The sequence below is a fragment of the Equus quagga genome, chromosome 15 (assembly GCF_021613505.1).
Source record: "Equus quagga isolate Etosha38 chromosome 15, UCLA_HA_Equagga_1.0, whole genome shotgun sequence".
NCBI lineage: Eukaryota > Metazoa > Chordata > Mammalia > Perissodactyla > Equidae > Equus > Equus quagga.
In genome coordinates this window covers 22,353,126-22,371,083 of record NC_060281.1, presented here as the reverse complement: position 1 = coordinate 22,371,083, position 17,958 = coordinate 22,353,126, and the positions used below count along the sequence as shown (strand labels likewise).

General features: G+C 38.8%; 1 protein-coding gene across 8 annotated transcripts in view; it reads left to right on the top strand.

Moving 5' to 3' along the window:
• Positions 1 to 17,958, top strand: part of UBR2 (ubiquitin protein ligase E3 component n-recognin 2) — a 123,514-nt gene that overhangs the window by 26,398 nt on the left and 79,158 nt on the right. For 7 of the 8 annotated variants that reach the window (XR_006885189.1, XR_006885188.1, XM_046638764.1 and 4 more), the window contains exons 3-4: positions 7,687 to 7,765; positions 9,604 to 9,717. The exons of the other annotated variant lie outside the window; for it this stretch is intronic. Coding sequence is in view for 5 of the 7 variants with exons in the window: in XM_046638764.1 (XP_046494720.1) it covers positions 7,687 to 7,765; positions 9,604 to 9,717 (193 nt within the window). In the remaining 2 variants the exon portion in view is untranslated. The remainder of the gene's footprint in view (positions 1 to 7,686; positions 7,766 to 9,603; positions 9,718 to 17,958) is intronic. 8 annotated transcript variants of the gene reach the window in all.

Sequence of the window (17,958 nt, the reverse complement as noted above, 5' to 3'; positions counted from 1 at the left end):
CAGGGATCCTTGGGTGCTTTTGCCAGCCCCGCGTACCTTTAATATGGCAGTTAAGAGCTGCTATGGTAACTGTACACAGCTGTCTTTTCGGTTAAATGATGGGCTCCTAGAAGACAAGGCTCTGGCTTTGCTCTTCTTTGTAATTATATAAAAATACAAAGACAATGGCTGTCAGGTTGATTTTTAAAAATCCAAAACGGTTGTCTATGAGAGGTGAAGTAAAACAGAAAATCACTAAAAACAGGAATAATGGAGAAAAACGCATCAGGCAAAAAGTGTGATACAAACAGAGGCTAGAGCAGCAGACTCCATCTCTGACAAACAGAATTTGTGGTAGGAAACAAAGGACACAAAAGACAACCCAGTTAGAAAATGGGCCAAGGATTTCAATAGACCTTTCTCCAGATGTTCTGGTTGGTTGTGCAACCTTGTAGATACACTAAGAACCACCGAGTTGTACACTTTGAAAAGGTGAATTTTATAATATGTGAATTATATCTCAATTTTCTAAAAAGGATCTGTATATTTGACATTAAAGGAAACCTCAGTTAATTCTCAAGGCTTAGAGCCTTACAGATTGTTCTCCCACTATCTTTAAGGCAATAAAAATTAGAAACATCAAAAGGGTAGGTTAAATAAATTTTATGTTTAGAAACTAGCATTGCTAAATTAAGTTCAGGAAAATCCCTGAGGAAATTTAGAAAGAGAACTGAGTAACAAAAGCAGTACCTGTTGAAATTGGGGACACAGCTAAAGGGACATTTAGAGAGAAATGCATACCTTTAAAACACAGTAGTCCTCCCTCACCCATGGTTTCAGTTCCCTGCGGTCAGCCATGGTCCAAAAATATTAATTGGAAAATTCCAGAAACAATCAGTTCATGAGTTTTAAATTGCACTCTGTTCTGAGTAGCATGGTGAAATCTCACACTGTCCCACTTAGATCGTGAATTACCCCTTTGTCCGTGTGTCCATGCTGTATGCGCTGTGCCCAGTAGTCACTTAGTAGCCTGCTCAGTTATCAGGTTGACTGTTGCAGTGTTGGGTTCGATATAGAAATTGATACCATCTGCAGATAAGGGGGGACTACTGTATTTGCCAAGAAAAAAGCAAGTTTAAAAATTGGTTTCTAAATACTGCTGTCTAATAAAAGGAATCAGAGCTCCAGAGAGAAATGATTGATTCCAGGGTTGGGACAGGGAAAATATAAAATAAGCCTGGAACGTCTTGTGTTACCAGAAGGTAAGAAAGTACTCAGAAAGGAGGGAGCGTTTTGAAAAGGCACAGGAGCCAACCTGAAAGAGCACCCAGTGGCCACAGCTGAAACAATTTAATCAATAAAATAAATAATGATAGTATTAAATTATAACCATAGAATAAAATAAATATCCATGAGTCCATACTGATAAAACCAAATATTTGAACAGATAAACGGGGTAGAGGGGATGTTTTCAGTAGCTTTCTCATGCTGAAGAGTTCCAATTAATAAATAAAACAGGAATGAGGGAAATAGAGAATCACTATTAGGCACCTAACACAGTAATAATTGTAGACAAGGTCCCTTGGTGGATGCTAAAACTAGTGGGTGAAAGTTTGAGGAGAAATAGGATATTTGCATAGTCACAGAGTGTCTTCTCAAATATATTTAATTACAGAAGGAAACAGTAGCAACTTTACAGCAGAGAAATCTGGCAGACACAATCTTAATGAAGTGAGCACAGTTAACGTCACCAGTAGTAAGACGTATCAAATTAACGTCTTGTGCCCTCTGTTATGATGCACTTGAGAAGGACACAGCATCACTTTTCTGGTATTCTTGCCAAAAATGCATACCTCTTCCTAATCATGAAAACATCAAACAAACCCTAATTGTGGGACATCTACAAAATGACTGACCAGTATCTTCAAAAGGGTTATAGTGATGAAAGTCAGGAAAAGCCTGAGGAACTGTCACAAATTGACTAAGGAGACGTGACAGCTAACGAAATGTGGGATCCTATATTGGATCCTGGAAGAGATAAAAGGACCTTAATGGGGAAATTGATGGTATTTGAATAAGGGCTCTAGTTTATTTTGTGCCATTGTTAACTTCCTTGAACTACGGTTAACATTAGGGAAAGCTTGGTAAGGATATAAAGGAACTCTGCTGTTTTGCAACTTTTCTGTAAGTAAAATTATTTGAAAGATAAAAAGTAAATACAAAAATAAACTAAGTAAACATTCAGTTCAAGGAGTTAGAAAAAGAACAATGGGAACCCTCCAAGGAAAAAGAAGAAGGAAGTGAAAAGGTCAGAAAATGAAACAAAAGTAAAAAGTTGAGATATTGACTCTTTGGAATTACTAAGCCAATTTTCTGGCAAGACTGAATAAGAAAAAGAGAAGATGCAAATACACAGAATTCAAAATAAAAATTGAGAAGTATGCTCACTGCGTTCCTTTTGATGATACCTTGCGAAGGTGAATCCGCTGTGTTACTGTGATTGAAAAGCAAATGCCTTGTGGAATTGGAAACGAGGGTGGCGGTGTCCAATCTGATCTAAGATTTGAGAGATTGTGCAGGCCCCACAGCTGCTAAGTTGTTTGAGCCTGACTAGTTAATAAACAGAACAGTTAAGAGTTTCTTTTGGTCTAGGAGTGCCCTGAAAAAACTGTTGAGACTCTGGAGATGCCATGAACCAAGAAAGTTTGTCAACCTCTGAGATAAGACAATTATGAACAAATAAATCCTAAAAAATGTGAAAACTTAGATGAAATGGGTAAATTTGTAGAAAAATGATAAGCAACTTGAATACAGTATGAAAAATCTTGGAGTGGTAATGAGAGAACTTCCCTCCCAAAAACCTCCCATACCTGAATGACTGGAGAGGTGAGTTCTACGGAATTTTAAAGGAATTAATTCCTTTCTTACAGCAGTTACTACAGAAAAGGGGAAAAGAGTGAAAACTTCCTAACTTTTTATGAGGCTGGTATAATCTTGATTTCAAACCCTGATGAATTTCAAGAGGAGACATTATAAAGCCATTTCCCCTTATTAATGTAGATGAAAGGATCCTAAATAAAATATTAGCTATCTGAATTAAGAATATACTAAAAAAGTGATGCATCGTGATCAAATGGAGTTTAGTTCAGGAATCCAAGGATAGTTCATCTTTAAAACAATTAATAATATAATTCACTATTTTAATAGTTGACAGAAGAAAAATATGGTTTTCTCATTTGATTCAGAAAAGCATTTTATAAATTTCCGTAGTTTATGATATAAATTAGCAGACAAATTTTATTGAGTATCTATTGGAGTTTTAGAAACTTTTTTTAGGGACATTTTCAAACATCGTCCAAGTAGGGTGAGTGGCATAATAGACCTGACATATACTCATTGCTCAGCTTCGGCAGTCACCAGTATGTGTCAACTCTTTTAAATCTCTGCACGCATGTGCACACACACACACAAACACACTTTTTTCCTGCCCTGCCAGATTATTTTGGAGCAAATTTCAGACAGTATGCCATTTATCAATAGTTGGTATTTAGCTTTTTTCTCTACAACCAGTAACATCCTAAAAAATTAACACTAATTCCTTAATATCTAATATCTAGCCAGAGTTGAAATTGTCCAGATTGACTCATCAATGTGGATTCAAAGCTTACAGATTGCATTTGGCTATTATTCCTCATTTTTTCTTTTAATCTGTAATAGCTCCTCTCCCTCTTTCTTTTCTTCTTTTTTCCACTTATGTTACTAAGAAACCATGTCATTTGTCCTATGGAATTTCCCACATTCTAGATTTGGCTGATTGTGTCTTCATGGTGTGGCTTCACATGTTTCTTTATTCCATGTGTTTCCTCTAAACAGGTAGTTAGGCTTGACTCAATTCTGTTATGTGATGTGGGGGGAGGGGAGTCATAACTTCATAATTACTGATGTGTAGCTTCTTAGTTCTTTGTATCAAGAGGCACATGATGCTTGGGTGCTTTTGTTTTGTTAAGGTTGATCAGTGGGTTTAGGTACCTGGCAGATGCAACCATTACAAAGGTCTCCATGAGCCTTTTTACCTAATGTTTTAGTGGTCACTGATGCTTGTTGCCTACATCATTATTTCATTGGGGGTAGCAAAATGATGATATTCTAACTCTATCATTTCTTCTTTGTTTATTAGCTAGTCTTCTTTTATAAAAGAAACACAGTTTCTCATCAATCCTTTGATTACTCTGAGGTGTAATTTGTATAGGAAAGGCAAGTAAATGCTTGGTTCTTTCTAGAAAGGCACTTTCTTAGTAAACCTACAGTGAACATAATATTTAATGGAGAACCTCTAGGTATGTTTACTTTAATATCTAAAGCAAGACAAAGATGCCTACTGTGACTGCTACTATTTAACATATTACTGAAGGTCCTTGTCAACAGTATAAAGGAAGAACAATAAGTAAATGTGTAAATATTGTAAGGAAAAAGATAAAATTGTCATTATGTACAGACTGTGTACTCATTTACCTTGGGAAAAAAGCACAACAGAATCAACTGTTAGAATGACCTTGAGTTCATCACGAGTACTAAAAATCAATAGTTTCTTTTCATCGTCCTTAACCAATTAGAAAATGAAGTTTAAAAAAAAAAAAGTGTCATTAAAACAAAACCTAGAGGGGCTGGCCCGGTGATACAGTGGTTAAGTTCACACGTTCCACTTCTCGGCGGCCCGGGGTTCACCGGTTCAGATCCCGGGTGCGAACATGGCACCGCTTAGCAAAAGCCATGCTATGGTGGGCGTCCCACATATAAAGTAGAGGAAGATGGGCACGGATGTTAGCTCAGGGCCAGGCTTCCTCAGCAAAGAGAGGAGGACTGGCAGTAGTTAGCTCAGGGCTAATCTTCCTCAAAAAAAAAAAAAACACTTGGACGGTACCTAGATATTAATCTAATCAAGAATATAAAAGACTTAGGAAGAAAACTTTAAAACTTCCATAAAAGACATAGGAAATAATCATGGACATGATAATTTACTCTTATAAGGATGTTATTACTCCTGAAGTTTATCAATAAATTCCAAGTAATCTCTGTTAAATTTTTAGCTGTATTTTTTTAAAGGTCTGCTTTTTTTTTTTTTTCTTTTTTTTCTGGTGAGGAAGCTTGGCCCTGCGCTAACATCTGTTAGCAATCTCCCTCTTTTTTTTCCCCTCCCCAAAGCCCCAGTACATGGTTGTATATCCTAGTCACAAGTCATTCTAGTTCTTCTATGTGGGATGCTGTCACAGCATGGCTTGATGAGCAGTGCCAGGTCCATGCCCAGGGTCTGAATCAGCAAACCACAGGCTACCAAAGCAGTACGTGGGAACTTAACCACTATGCCACCAGGCCGTCCCCTAGCTGGCTATTTTTGAGGAACTCTCTAAACTCATCCTAAATGATGTGTGGAAGTATAAGAGTTCGTGAATAGCTAAGTCAACCTTAAAAAGGAGAATAAAGGGGCACTTAGCCTACCAGATATTAAAACATACCACAAAGCCATCCTAATAAAGTGTGGTACGGTATAAGAATGAACAGATCACTCACACGCATTGGAGAGCTGGGATAGAGACCCAACGATATGTGGGGACTAATATATTAGAAAAGAGACACCACAGTGATAGGTAAAAGTTAGATTGTTTAGTAGATGTTGGGAAAAGAAAGTAGCTCGTTATAAATGGAGAAAAAAAACTGTATCTCTTGTACATCATAAACAAAGGTAGACGCCAGATGAATTAAACACCTAAATGAGGAAGATAAAACCAAAAGTTTAATAGAAGAAAATGAAAAATATTTTTGTGGGATTGGGGAAAGAAGTTCTTGAAACCTGAAAGCACAAACCATTTATGTGTGTGTGTGTGTGTGCGCGTATAAACTTAATTGCATCAAAATAGAGAGTTTTATTCAACGAAGGACCCCATGGGCAAAATTAATACACAAATGACAAATGGGAGACAATGTTTGCAATGTTTAATATTTCCAGGTGATTAATAACATCTAGACTAGGTTATACAGGGAACTCCTGCAAATGAACAAGATAAAGAAAGCAATGCCAGCAGAAAAATGGGCAAAGGTATAAACAGGAATTTTATAGAAAAGGAAACCCCAAAAGCAATAAGCATATGAAGAGTTGCTCAAACATATTAGCTATCAGGGAAATGCAAATTAAAACAACAAGATATTGTTTCATATATGTTAAGCTGGCACATATTAGAAAACTAGATAAAACCAATTGCTGATGAAGATGCAGGACTATCAAAACCCTTACACACTGGTGGGCACTATGTAGCCACTCTGGACAGTAGAATAAGAACTTTACGTATACATGACTCAACGGTTCTGCTCTTGCGTTTATATTGCCAGAGAAAGTCTCAGATAGATCCATAAGCAGACATTTGCAGGGATGTTCATTGCAGCATTATTTGTGGTAGAATGGTCTTGGAGGTAATCCACGTGTCTAGCAGAGGGATAGTAGAGAGAGAAAATGTTCTGAATACACATCGTGGCATGTTATGTAGCAATTAGAAGCAGCAAATCAGATGTACCCATACAAAATGAATGGATCATGTTACCAAATTGAAAACGTAAAGAACAGGATAAGTTATATAACAGTAAAATTTGCATACATTAAAAATACAGGCACTCAAAAACATTTTGCAAGAATATATAAAATAAAAGGGCACACAGTAAGCACCACAGAGTGGTTGCCTCTGAGGAAACAGGAATGAGGGTAAGGGGAAATTTAAACATTTTCGTGACTCTCCGTCTCGTTTCATGGAATTGTAAAGATTCTTTTATTTAAGATATATCTATAAATGTATCTAATTGGCAATTTGATGAAAGCAGATGAAACACTGAGGGCACCACAGTCAACCCATCCACTTAGTGGAACTCTTACCCTCCCATCAGAATATCTTATGAACCATATGTGTTGTATGACCATCGGGCATACAGACCAAGTGAGGAGACCCATGTTGATCTATATAGTGAACACTTAGAATGTTTAATTTCCCTTTTAAATTAGTTAAAATTCAAATAGAAATGTAAGTTCTAATGTCTGTTTGTGTCCTAGTTAGATGTCTTGCCTTTCTGGGGGGTGCATACGTACATACCACTTTGAAGACCCTTGGTCTGAAACACCTGTTCGGAGGAAGTTATTTGAAATCTCAGATATATCTTAAGAATTCTTTCTTTTTCTTGTTTTTGGTGAGAAAGATTGGGCCTGAGCTAACGTCTGTTTCGTCTTCCTCTGTTTTGTTTGTGGGTTGCAGAATCGCGGAGCATGCGCACTTAACCACTACACCACCAGGCTGGCCCCTCATAAAATTTTAAATCTATTCCATATATATCTGTGTGTTTTAATATGAAATCTATATTAAATATTTTTATAAAATATAAATATTGCTAAAATATCAAATCCTCAAACCTTTGGGGAGTATTACCATTCTAGTAATAATATTCCTTCAGAGACAGCCAAGCACACATCCAGTATGAGAAACAGCTTCCTAAGCTGACTTCATTGATCAAAGACTCCACAGAGCTTTGGGAATAATAGTTCCTTCTTTCTAACACCAAGGCACTGCACTATTCTGGCTCTTCTAGGATGGATTCCAATTTGAAATATTATGTTGTGAAATATATAGTTATTTTATGACACTCTGATTTTTTTTTTCTTTAACTTTACAGAGACTGTGCAGTTGATCCAACTTGTGTTTTATGCATGGATTGCTTTTTGGGAAGTATTCACAGAGACCATCGATATAGGGTTAGTAATGTCCCGATGATAACTATACCAAATATTGAATTTTATACTAGATACTTTTCTGCTTTTTTAAAATTCCAGGATTTAGCACTAGTACGGGGGGGAGTGGTTTAAGAAATATGTTACTTAAACACCATTAAACCTATGATGGCAGTATAGAAATGAATTATGAATCCAAACTTCTTGGAACACATGGTTTAAGAAAGGCAACACAGATATCAGCTCTTCTATATTGGTTTTCAACTAGTTTGTTTTGCCATTTTTTTCATGTTTATTATCTTCATAATTCTAGGCTTATGAAGAGGGTTATAAAAAATTAGAAGATAAAGGTGAGAGTTAAAAGTGTGAAGGAGGGTATGTGAGAAAATGAGTGAGGAAAGTGACAGGATTATACAGTTAAGAAATGTTCTGTCACTTGCTCACCTTCTATGGAAGATTTGTCATTTCTTGATATTTAAGACGCATTTACTGCAGTGTAGAAGAGGGCCTGGTGCAGAACCTGAGACCTACCAATTTTATTGTTTTTCCTGCTGTAATGCAGTCCGCACTTTCCAAAAATCAGGTGTGTTTGCTCTGAAGTCAGGGATACAGGCAAAGGCAGATTATTGCTTAGCCTGTCCTGGTTCCTCCACTGGAAATTGAACATTCAGAAATTAGGGAACTGTTACTAGCTAGAACTTTTCGCCCTATTTCAATAAAATGGTGGAGAAGGAATATTGTTATTCCTTCTTGTTATTAATTCTCGTTATTAATTCAGGAGCCCTCTTGGTTCAGGAAGTTCCACCTGTTTTTATTCACTCTCCCCAAGTATTGATAATAATGAACTAAAACAGCTACAAAATTGGACTCCGGGTGTTTTTATATGTTCTCTTTATTTTCATAAATCAATAAGAAAGTCCCAGTTTCCTTTGAGCTGATCTACCTATCTTTTGCAACCAGAACAAGCATAAAAGCTGTAGGCTGCCTGCCCGTGTTTCTTGGCAAATATCTTTGCAGCCCCTGGTAAAGACAGTCATTTGTGGGTTTACATTAATAATATTGTCATATGTAACACACAAATACTTTTCTTTGGGCAAAATATAGTAGGGCTCATTCTAAAATTTGCCTCTAATACCCATTGCTAAACTCTATCACACGAGTATTTTTAAAAAGCAGAATTTTCAGCCCACCAATTATTAAATGATAGGTTCTGTCTTGCTAGATTCCTTGAATCATTGCCATATCTTAAGGAAGTCTGAGTAATTCTTGAACCCTGCAGGTGGTGAAAAGTGGTTATGACCGTACATTCCACTTTGTATTTCCTGAGCTTCCTTCCTCTTCAGAGAATGCTGTTTAGGGAGTGTTAGAAAAGAAACATAGACTGTTCCTGTCGTTTTCCTGGCCCTTTCTCTCATGCAGATGCAGCACTCTTAGGAGGCTCTTCAGGGCACAGCAGCTGTAGGATATTTATAACTGCTGAACCTGTTAGATCAGCACGGGACCTGTAGCATAGATACCAACATTACACCGATTTAGCCAAAAGCCAGCAGGAAAACCCTTGTGATTTTCCTAATTAAGGAAGCCGTGTAGGTAGACATATTTTACCTCTTTAAAATATCTGTAGTTTACTAGACACTACAAAGCAGTGTATTTTATTTTGAGATCACTTAAATTAGCCTATAGGCTTATTTACAAAAAAGCTTTAAAACATTGAGAGGTTTGACATTTTATTTAATTTTATCCCTCCAAAGGAATTAAACACTTTAGCTATGTTATTCCCTTAGCACTTGATATTCTTATGTATAATCTGATAGCCCTCAGTAAATACTTATTGACAAGATACTTTACAATTTTTTTTCAAGATGACAACATCAGGAGGTGGAGGTTTCTGTGACTGTGGTGATACTGAAGCTTGGAAAGAGGGTCCTTACTGTCAAAAACATGAACTTAACACCTCTGAAATTGAGGAAGAAGAGGTAAAAAACATTTTCACAAAGTTGTTTTTAAGGAAATACTCTTTTAGCCATGAGTTTAAAGTATTTTCAGACATAGAAATTAGATTATAGTATGAGAAATGGATAAGCAAAATAGTTCTGTCACTATTAACAGTGACCAAGTATACTTTGAAAGTCTCTTGGATCTTGTGGATGCCATACCATTGCTAGCAGTACACACTTAAAGTTCTGGAAATTTAGTTTAGTTTGGACTTTTTATTTGTTTGAGCTTTTGTTTTATTTTAAGTATATATGAGGGTGTTTTTTTTGTTTCTTTGTTTTTTTTCTGAAGAAGATAAGCCCTGAGCTAACATCTGTGCCACTTTTCCTCCACTTTCTATGTGGGACGGCGCCACAGCGTGGCTGACAGTGGTGTAGGTCTGCACCTGGGGTCTGAACCTGGGGCACCACAGCGGAGCATGCCAAGCTAACCACTATGCCATGGGACCAGCCCCATATGAGGTTGTTTTAAGTCCTCATTTATTATTGAAGGGATTATTTTTCCTATATGTGTGGAACAGTTAATTTAGTTCATTTCTGTATATTTGTGTAGTGACTAAAGTTTTGTAGGCCAGATAACCTTTCTTTTCTGAAGCCATATGTGGCAACCAATCCTAAACATCATCTCCTGGTAAATCACTGTCATTGGATGTGTGGCATAGCTCAGTACAAGTTACACTCACTCCAGCTGTAAACGTGTGCTTTTTAAAGTTGTTGTTTATCCTGCATTATTTTTCTCTAAATGATATTTAGAATTATATAGTGGACTCTCACTAAATACTTGGATCTCTGCTGCTGTTTGTGACAATTTGATGTTTGCTTCAAGATCTTTATTTCAGATTTTATTTTTAAATGGCAAAGAGGTGGGTATATTCAAAGTACTTCTGTATTGTTGGTAGGTCTGATAGCGATTTGAGGCAAGTGGACATTAGTAGTCCTTCCTGGTACACATACCTTACAGTTCTCAAATATTTTAACAGAATGACCAAGACTTTATGGTGTAGGACATTGTCTTTTAGATTGTATTCTGTGTTGTGGACAGATCAAAATTTGTGCAGAATGATTCAGTGCAATGGAAAACACATATTTTGTTTGTGTTGCATTTGCTTTATGCAAGTGGTCTGGGATTTGCTACAGAGAGACGCCAAGTGATCTGGGTTTCAGATTTCTCCACTTCTTTGGGAATAGCTCCATTTTTATTTCTTTTAAATATTAGATTGGAGTTCCATACATAAAAATACAAAACAAAGATATAGTTGAAAAAAAGAGTTGTGCTTTAAAAAAAATTGAAAACTTAGTATAAAACTTTAGGACTATGGTAGAAATTATTTGCAAATCATGTATCTGATAAGGATCTAGTATCCAGAATATACATCTTATAATTCAACGAAAAGACAACACAATTAAAAATGAGCAAAGGACATGAATAGACGTTTCTCCAAAAAAGATAATACAAATGAAAAACAATCACAATGAGATACCACTTCATACCCAGTATGATGGCTGTAATCAAAAAAATGGAAACTAGAGGTGATGTCACCCAGATGGCGGAGTGAGTAGTCTTCTTTGCCTCTCCCCCTTCGAATCTACAACTAATTGGACCTTCATCGCTTAACCAAGGATATCCGTATAGCATCTCAGGATGCCTGAGAGACCCGTGCTGCTATACATTGGAAGGTGAACGACTTCCCCCCGGGAGGAGGTGGAGATAGGTGAAAACTCTCCGACCCCTGACCCCCGAGCAGCCTAGTACCTGCAAGTGGCTTTCTTCCAGCGGACTCCCCCATAGCATCGCCACGCACCAAGGCCAGGAGTGTGCGCACACCAGAGGAGCAACAGTGGAAACAGGTGACTACAGCCCTACCTAAGCCCCCCCGCAATTACACCTAAGCCCAGGGGGAAACTGCAGGGTCCCACACCAGCGGCAGGGAAAGCCTCTACTGGCCATTAGCGGAGAGGCCCCGCCCAGCATTCAGAATGCCGGGAGGGTCCCGAAGAGGAGAATCCTGAGCAGGGCAGCAGCCAGCCAGCCGCCACCGGACTCACGGACTCCAGCTGTCTCCCAGACAGGACAAGGGGCTCCCAGAGATCCCAGGGGAGAGGACTGGGGCTGGGTGGACTTCCAGCGGCCCGGCTCCACAGCCCAGGGGGAAACTCCAGGGTCCTGCACTGGTGGCAGGGAAAGCCTCTACTCACCATTAGCGGAGAGGTCCCACCCAGCATTCAGAATGCCAGGAGGGTCTCGAAGAGGAGAATCCCGGGCAGGGCAGGAGCCAGCCAGCCGCCACCGGACTCATGGATTCTGGCTGTCTCCCAGACGGGACAAGGGGCTCCCGGAGATCCTGGGGGGGAGGGCTGGGGCTGGGTGGAGTTCCAGCATCCCGGTTCCATGGCCCGGGGGAAACTCCAGGGTTCTGTACCAGCAGCAGGGAAAGCCTCTACTCGCCGTTAGCGGAGAGGCACCACCCAGCATTCAGAATGCCGGGAGGGTCCCGAAGAGGAGGACCCCAGGCAGGGCAACAGCCCACAGCTGCTGCCAGACTCATGGACTCTGGCTGTCCCCCAGATGGGGCAAGGGGCTCCCGGAGATCCGTGGGAGTGGTCTGGGGCTGGGTGGAGTTCCAGTGGCCCGGCTCCACAGCCCAGGGGGAAACTCTACAGTCTCACAGCAGCCTCAGCGATAGCCTCTGCACAGCACTAGTAGAGAGGCCCCCACCTAGCAATCACAAGGCTGGAAGGCCCTGGGGCAAAAGTAGCATAGCTAGGTGAGCTAACCACAGACTGCAGAAGATACCCATAGCTCTGCTGTGACCTATAGTGGACAAGTAAGATTTTGTGGGCTCTGACAGTGACAGAGCTGCAAATATAGGTGATGCTGCTCCCAGCTGCTGGGAAAGCCCATAACACTGCTGCAGACCCTAAGCAGGGAGCACGTCTAGGTGGTCTGCAACAGTAGGCACCAGCAGCCTGAAGCTCCCTTGCAACTGCCCCCACAGCTGACAAGGGACCCCACAGGACCACTGTGACTATGAGGAGGGGCCTGGGTCCAGTTAGCAACAGCTGACAGGGTTCCTGGTCAGTGCCATCTGAACAGCTGCTCCCCCCCCCACACACACACACCAGTAGAAACAAGTGGAAGCAGTAACTAAACTCTGTCTCTATGCGGAGGCACAAATCTATGCCATCAAGCAGTATGAAAAAATATATTGAATCTCCAGAACAGAAGGAAATGACAAATACACAGAAGACAATCCCAAAGACAATGAAATCTATAACCTAAATGACGATGACTTCAAAACAGCCATTATTAAAGAACTCAATGAGTTAAAAGATAATGCAGATAGACAACTCAATGAGTTCAGGAGCTATGTCACAAAAGAGCTTGATGCTATAAAGAAGAACCAGACAGAAATACTGGACATGAAGAATACAATGGAGGAGATTAAGAAAAATCTGGACTCTGAACAGTAGGGCCGATAATATGGAGGACAGAATTAGCAATTTGGAGGATAGGAATATAGAAATGCTGCAGGCAGAGGAGTAGAGAGAACTAAGACTAAAAAGAAATGAAGAAACTCTCCGAGAATTATCTGACTCAATTAGGAGATGCAACATAAGGATTATAGGTATACCAGAGGGAGAAGAGAAGGAGAAGGGGGCAGAAAGCCTATTCAAAGAAATAATGGCTGAGAACTTCCCAAACCTGGGGAGAGAGATGGAACTTCATGTGACAGAAGCCAGTAGATCTCCAAACTTTATCAATGTAAGAAGACCAACCCCAAGGCAGTTAGTAGTGAAGCTAGCAAAAGTCAACGACAAAGAGAAAATACTAAGGGCAGCCAGGCAGAAGGAAATAACCTACAAAGGAACCCCCATAAGGCTATCAGCAGGTTTCTCAGCAGAAACCTTACAGGCTAGAAGAGAGTGGAATGATCTATTCAAAACTCTGAAGGACAAAAACCTGCAGCAAAGAATACTCCACCCAGCGAAAATGTCCTTCAAATACGATGGAGAAATAAAAACTTTCCCAGATAAACAAAAGTTAAGGGAGTTCATTGCCACAAAACCTCCTCTTCAAGAAATGCTCAGGAAAACCCTCATACCTGAAAAATCAAAAAAAGGAAAGGGGTTACAAAACCAAGAGCAAAGGAGATAAGTAGAAGGACAATAACAGAAAGTAGCAGCTCTCCATCAGAACAGGTTAGCAAAAGTTAAATAAAACATTAAAGATAAAAGGAAGGGAAACACCAAGAATAAATATAACCCTGTCGTTTTAACCACAAACTCACAACGCAAGAAAGAAGAGAAAAAAAAATCTGACAATGACAACCCAGAAGGGGAAGAGAAAAGGGATGGAACGTTTTAATTCAAGGAAATAAGAGGCTGTCAGAAAATGGACTGTCTCATCCATGAGATGTTTTATACAAACCACCTGGTAACCACTAAACAAATAACAAGAATAAAGACACAAATTACAAATAAGAAGAAAGCCAATATGGAAATTTACATACCTGAATTAGTAATCCAAAAATCATGGGACGAGAAACAAAGGAAATGCAAGAGAACCAGAAAACAAGACATAAAATGGCAGCGGTAGGCCCCTACATTTCAGTAATCACTCTAAATGTAAATGGATTGAACTCTCCAGTCAAAAGACACAGAGTGGCAGGATGGATCAAAGAACAAGACCCAACAATATGCTGCCTCCAGGAAACACACCTCAGCCCCAAAGACAAACACAGAATCAGAGTGAAGGGATGGAAGACAATACTCCAAGCTTATAATGAACAAAAGAAAGCAGGTGTCGCTATACTAATATCAAACAAAGTAGACTTCAAAGCAAAACAGATAAAGAAAGACAAAGAGGGGCAGTATATAATGAATAATAAAAGGGACACTCCACCAAGATGACATAACACTTATAAATATATACGCACCCAACACAGGAGCACCAAAATTTGTAAAGCAACTCTTAATGGAACTAAAAGGAGACATCAACAACAATACAATAATAGTAGGGGACCTCAATACCCCATTAACACCAATGGATAGAACATCCAGACAGAAAAGCAACAAGGAAATTATAGAATTAAATGAAAAATTAGACCAGATGGACTTAATAGATATATATAGAACACTTCATCCAAAAACAACAGGTTACACATTCTTCTCAAGTGCACATGGAAAATTCTCAAGGATAGACCATGTCTTCGGAAACAAAGCAAGCATCAATAAATTCAAGAGGGTTGAAATAATATCAAGCATCTTTTCTGATGATAATGCTATGAAACTAGAAATCAACTGCAGGAATAAAGCTGGGACAGGGGCAAAAATGTGGAGACTAAGCAACATGCTACTGAACAAACAATGGATTATTGAAGAAATTAAAGAAGAAATCAAATGTTATCTGGAGACAAATGAAAATGAAAGCACGCCATACCAACTCATTTGGGACACAGCAAAAGCAGTCCTAAGAGGGAAATTCATTGCAATACAGGCTCACCTCAGTAAACAAGAAGAATCTCACATAAGCAACCTCAAATGACACCTAACAGAATTAGAAAAAGAAGAACAAACAAAGCCCAAAGTCAGTAGAAGGAGGGAAATAATAAAAACTAGAGCAGAAATAAACGATATTTAAACAGAAAAGACAGTAGAAAGGATCAATGAAACAAAGAGTTGGTTCTTTGAAAAAATTAACAAAATCAACAAACCCTTAGCCAGACTCACTAAGAAAAAAAAAGAGAAGTCTCAAATAAATAAAACTAGGAATGAGAGAGGAGAAATTACAATGGATACCAAAGAAATACAAGGATCATAAGAGAATCCTATGAAAAACTATATGCCAACAAATTGAACAATCTAGAAGAAATGGATAAATTCCTAGACTTTTACAACCTCCCCAGACTGAATCAGGAAGAAATAGAGAATCTGAATAGACCAATCACAAGTAAAGAAATAGAAACAGTAATCCAAAACCTCCCCAAAAATAAAAGTCAGGACCAGATGGCTTCTCCGGAGAATTCTACCAAACATTCAGAGAAGATTTAATACCTATCCTTCTCAAACTATTCCAGAAAATTGAGGAAGATGGAGCACTACCTAACACATTCTGTGAAGCCAACATCACTCTGATCCCCAAACCTGACAAGGACAACACAAAGAAGGAAAACTACAGGCCAATATCACTGATGAACATAGCTGCAAAAATCCTCAACAAAATTCTGGCAAACTGAATACAGCAATACATCAAAAAGATTATACACCATGATCAAGTGGGATTTATACCAGGGACACAGGAATGGTTCAACATCCACAAGTCAATCAACGTGATACACTACGTTAACTAACTGAGAAACAAAAACCACATGATCATCTCAATAGATGCAGAGAAAGCATTCGACAAGATCCAACGTCCATTTATGATAAAAACCCTCAATAAAATGGGTATAGAAGGAAAACACCTCATCATAAAAAGGCCATATATGACAAACCCACAGCCAACATCACACTCAGCAGACAAAAACTGAAAGCCATCCCTCTGAGAACAGGAACAAGACAAGGGTGCCCACTTTCACCACTCCTATTCAACATAGTACTGGAGGTGTTGGCCAGAGCAATTCGGCAGGAAAAAGAAATAAAAGGAATCCAAATAGGCAATGAAGAAGTAAAACTCTCGCTGTTTGCACACGACATGATCTTATAAATAGAAAACCCCAAAGAATCCATAGGAAAACTATTAGAAACAATCAACAGCTACAGCAAAGTTGCAGGGTCTAAAATTAGCATACATAAATCAGTAGCATTTCTATACGCTAACAATGAACTAACAGAAAAAGAACTCAAGAACTCAATCCCATTCACAATCGCAACAAAAAGAATAAAATACCTTGGGATAAATTTAACCAAGGAAGTGAAAGATCTATACAACAAAAACTGCAAGACTTTCTTGAAAGAAATTGATGATGACATAAAGAGATGGAAAGACATTCCATGCACATGGATTGGAAGAATAAACATAGTTAAAATGTCCATACTACCTAAACAATCTACAGATTCAACACTATCCCAATCAGAATCCCAATGACATTCTTTACAGAAATAGAACAAAGAATCCTAAAATTCATATGGGGCAACAAAAGACCCCGAATTGCTAAAGCAATCCTGAGTAAGAAGAACAAAGCCGGAGGCATCACAATCCCTGACTTCAAAACATACTACAAAGCTACAGTAATCAAAACAGCATGGTACTGGTACAAAAACAGGTGCACAGATCAATGGAACAGAATTGAAAGCCCAGAAGTAAAACCACACATCTTTGGGCAGCTAATCTTCAACAAAGGAGGTGAGGGCCTACAATGGAGAAAAGAAAGTCTTTTCAACAAATGGTGCTGGGAAAACTGGACAGCCACATGAAAAAGAATGAAAATTGACCATTCTTTTTCACTATTCACCAAAATAAACTCAAAATGGATCAAAGACGTAAAGATTAGGCCTGAAACAATGTCTTCTAGAAGAGAATATAGGCAGTACGCTCTGTGACATCAGTTTCAAAAGAATCTTTTTGGACACCATAACTCCTCAGACGAGGGAAACAATAGAAAGAGTAAACAAATGGGACTTCATCAGACTAAAGAGCTTCTTCAAGGCAAGGGAAAACAGGACTGAAACAAACAAATAGCCCACTAATTGGGAAAAAATATTTACAAGTTATTTATCCAACAAAGGGTTAATCTCCATAATATATAAAGAACTCACACAGCTTAACAACAAAAAATCAAACAACCCGATCAAAAAATGGGCAGGGGACATGAACAGACATTTCTCCAAAGAAGATATAAGGATGGCCAATAGACACATGAGAAGATGCTCATCATCACTAATCATCAAGGAAATGCAAATCAAAACTACACTAAGATATCCCCTTACACCTGTTAGAATGACAAAAATATCCAAACCCAAGAGTGACAAATGTTGGAGAGGTTGTGGAGAAAAAGGAACCCTCATAAACTGTTGGTGGGAATGCAAACTGGTGCAGCCACTATGGAAAACAGTATGGAGATTTCTCAAAAAGTTAAAAATAGAAATACCTTATGACCCAGCCATCCCACTACTGGGTATCTATCCAAAGAACTTGAAGTCAGCAATTCCAAAAGTCCCAGGCACCCCGTGTTCATTCCAGCATTATTTGCAATAGCGAAGACGTGGAACCAACCTAAGTGC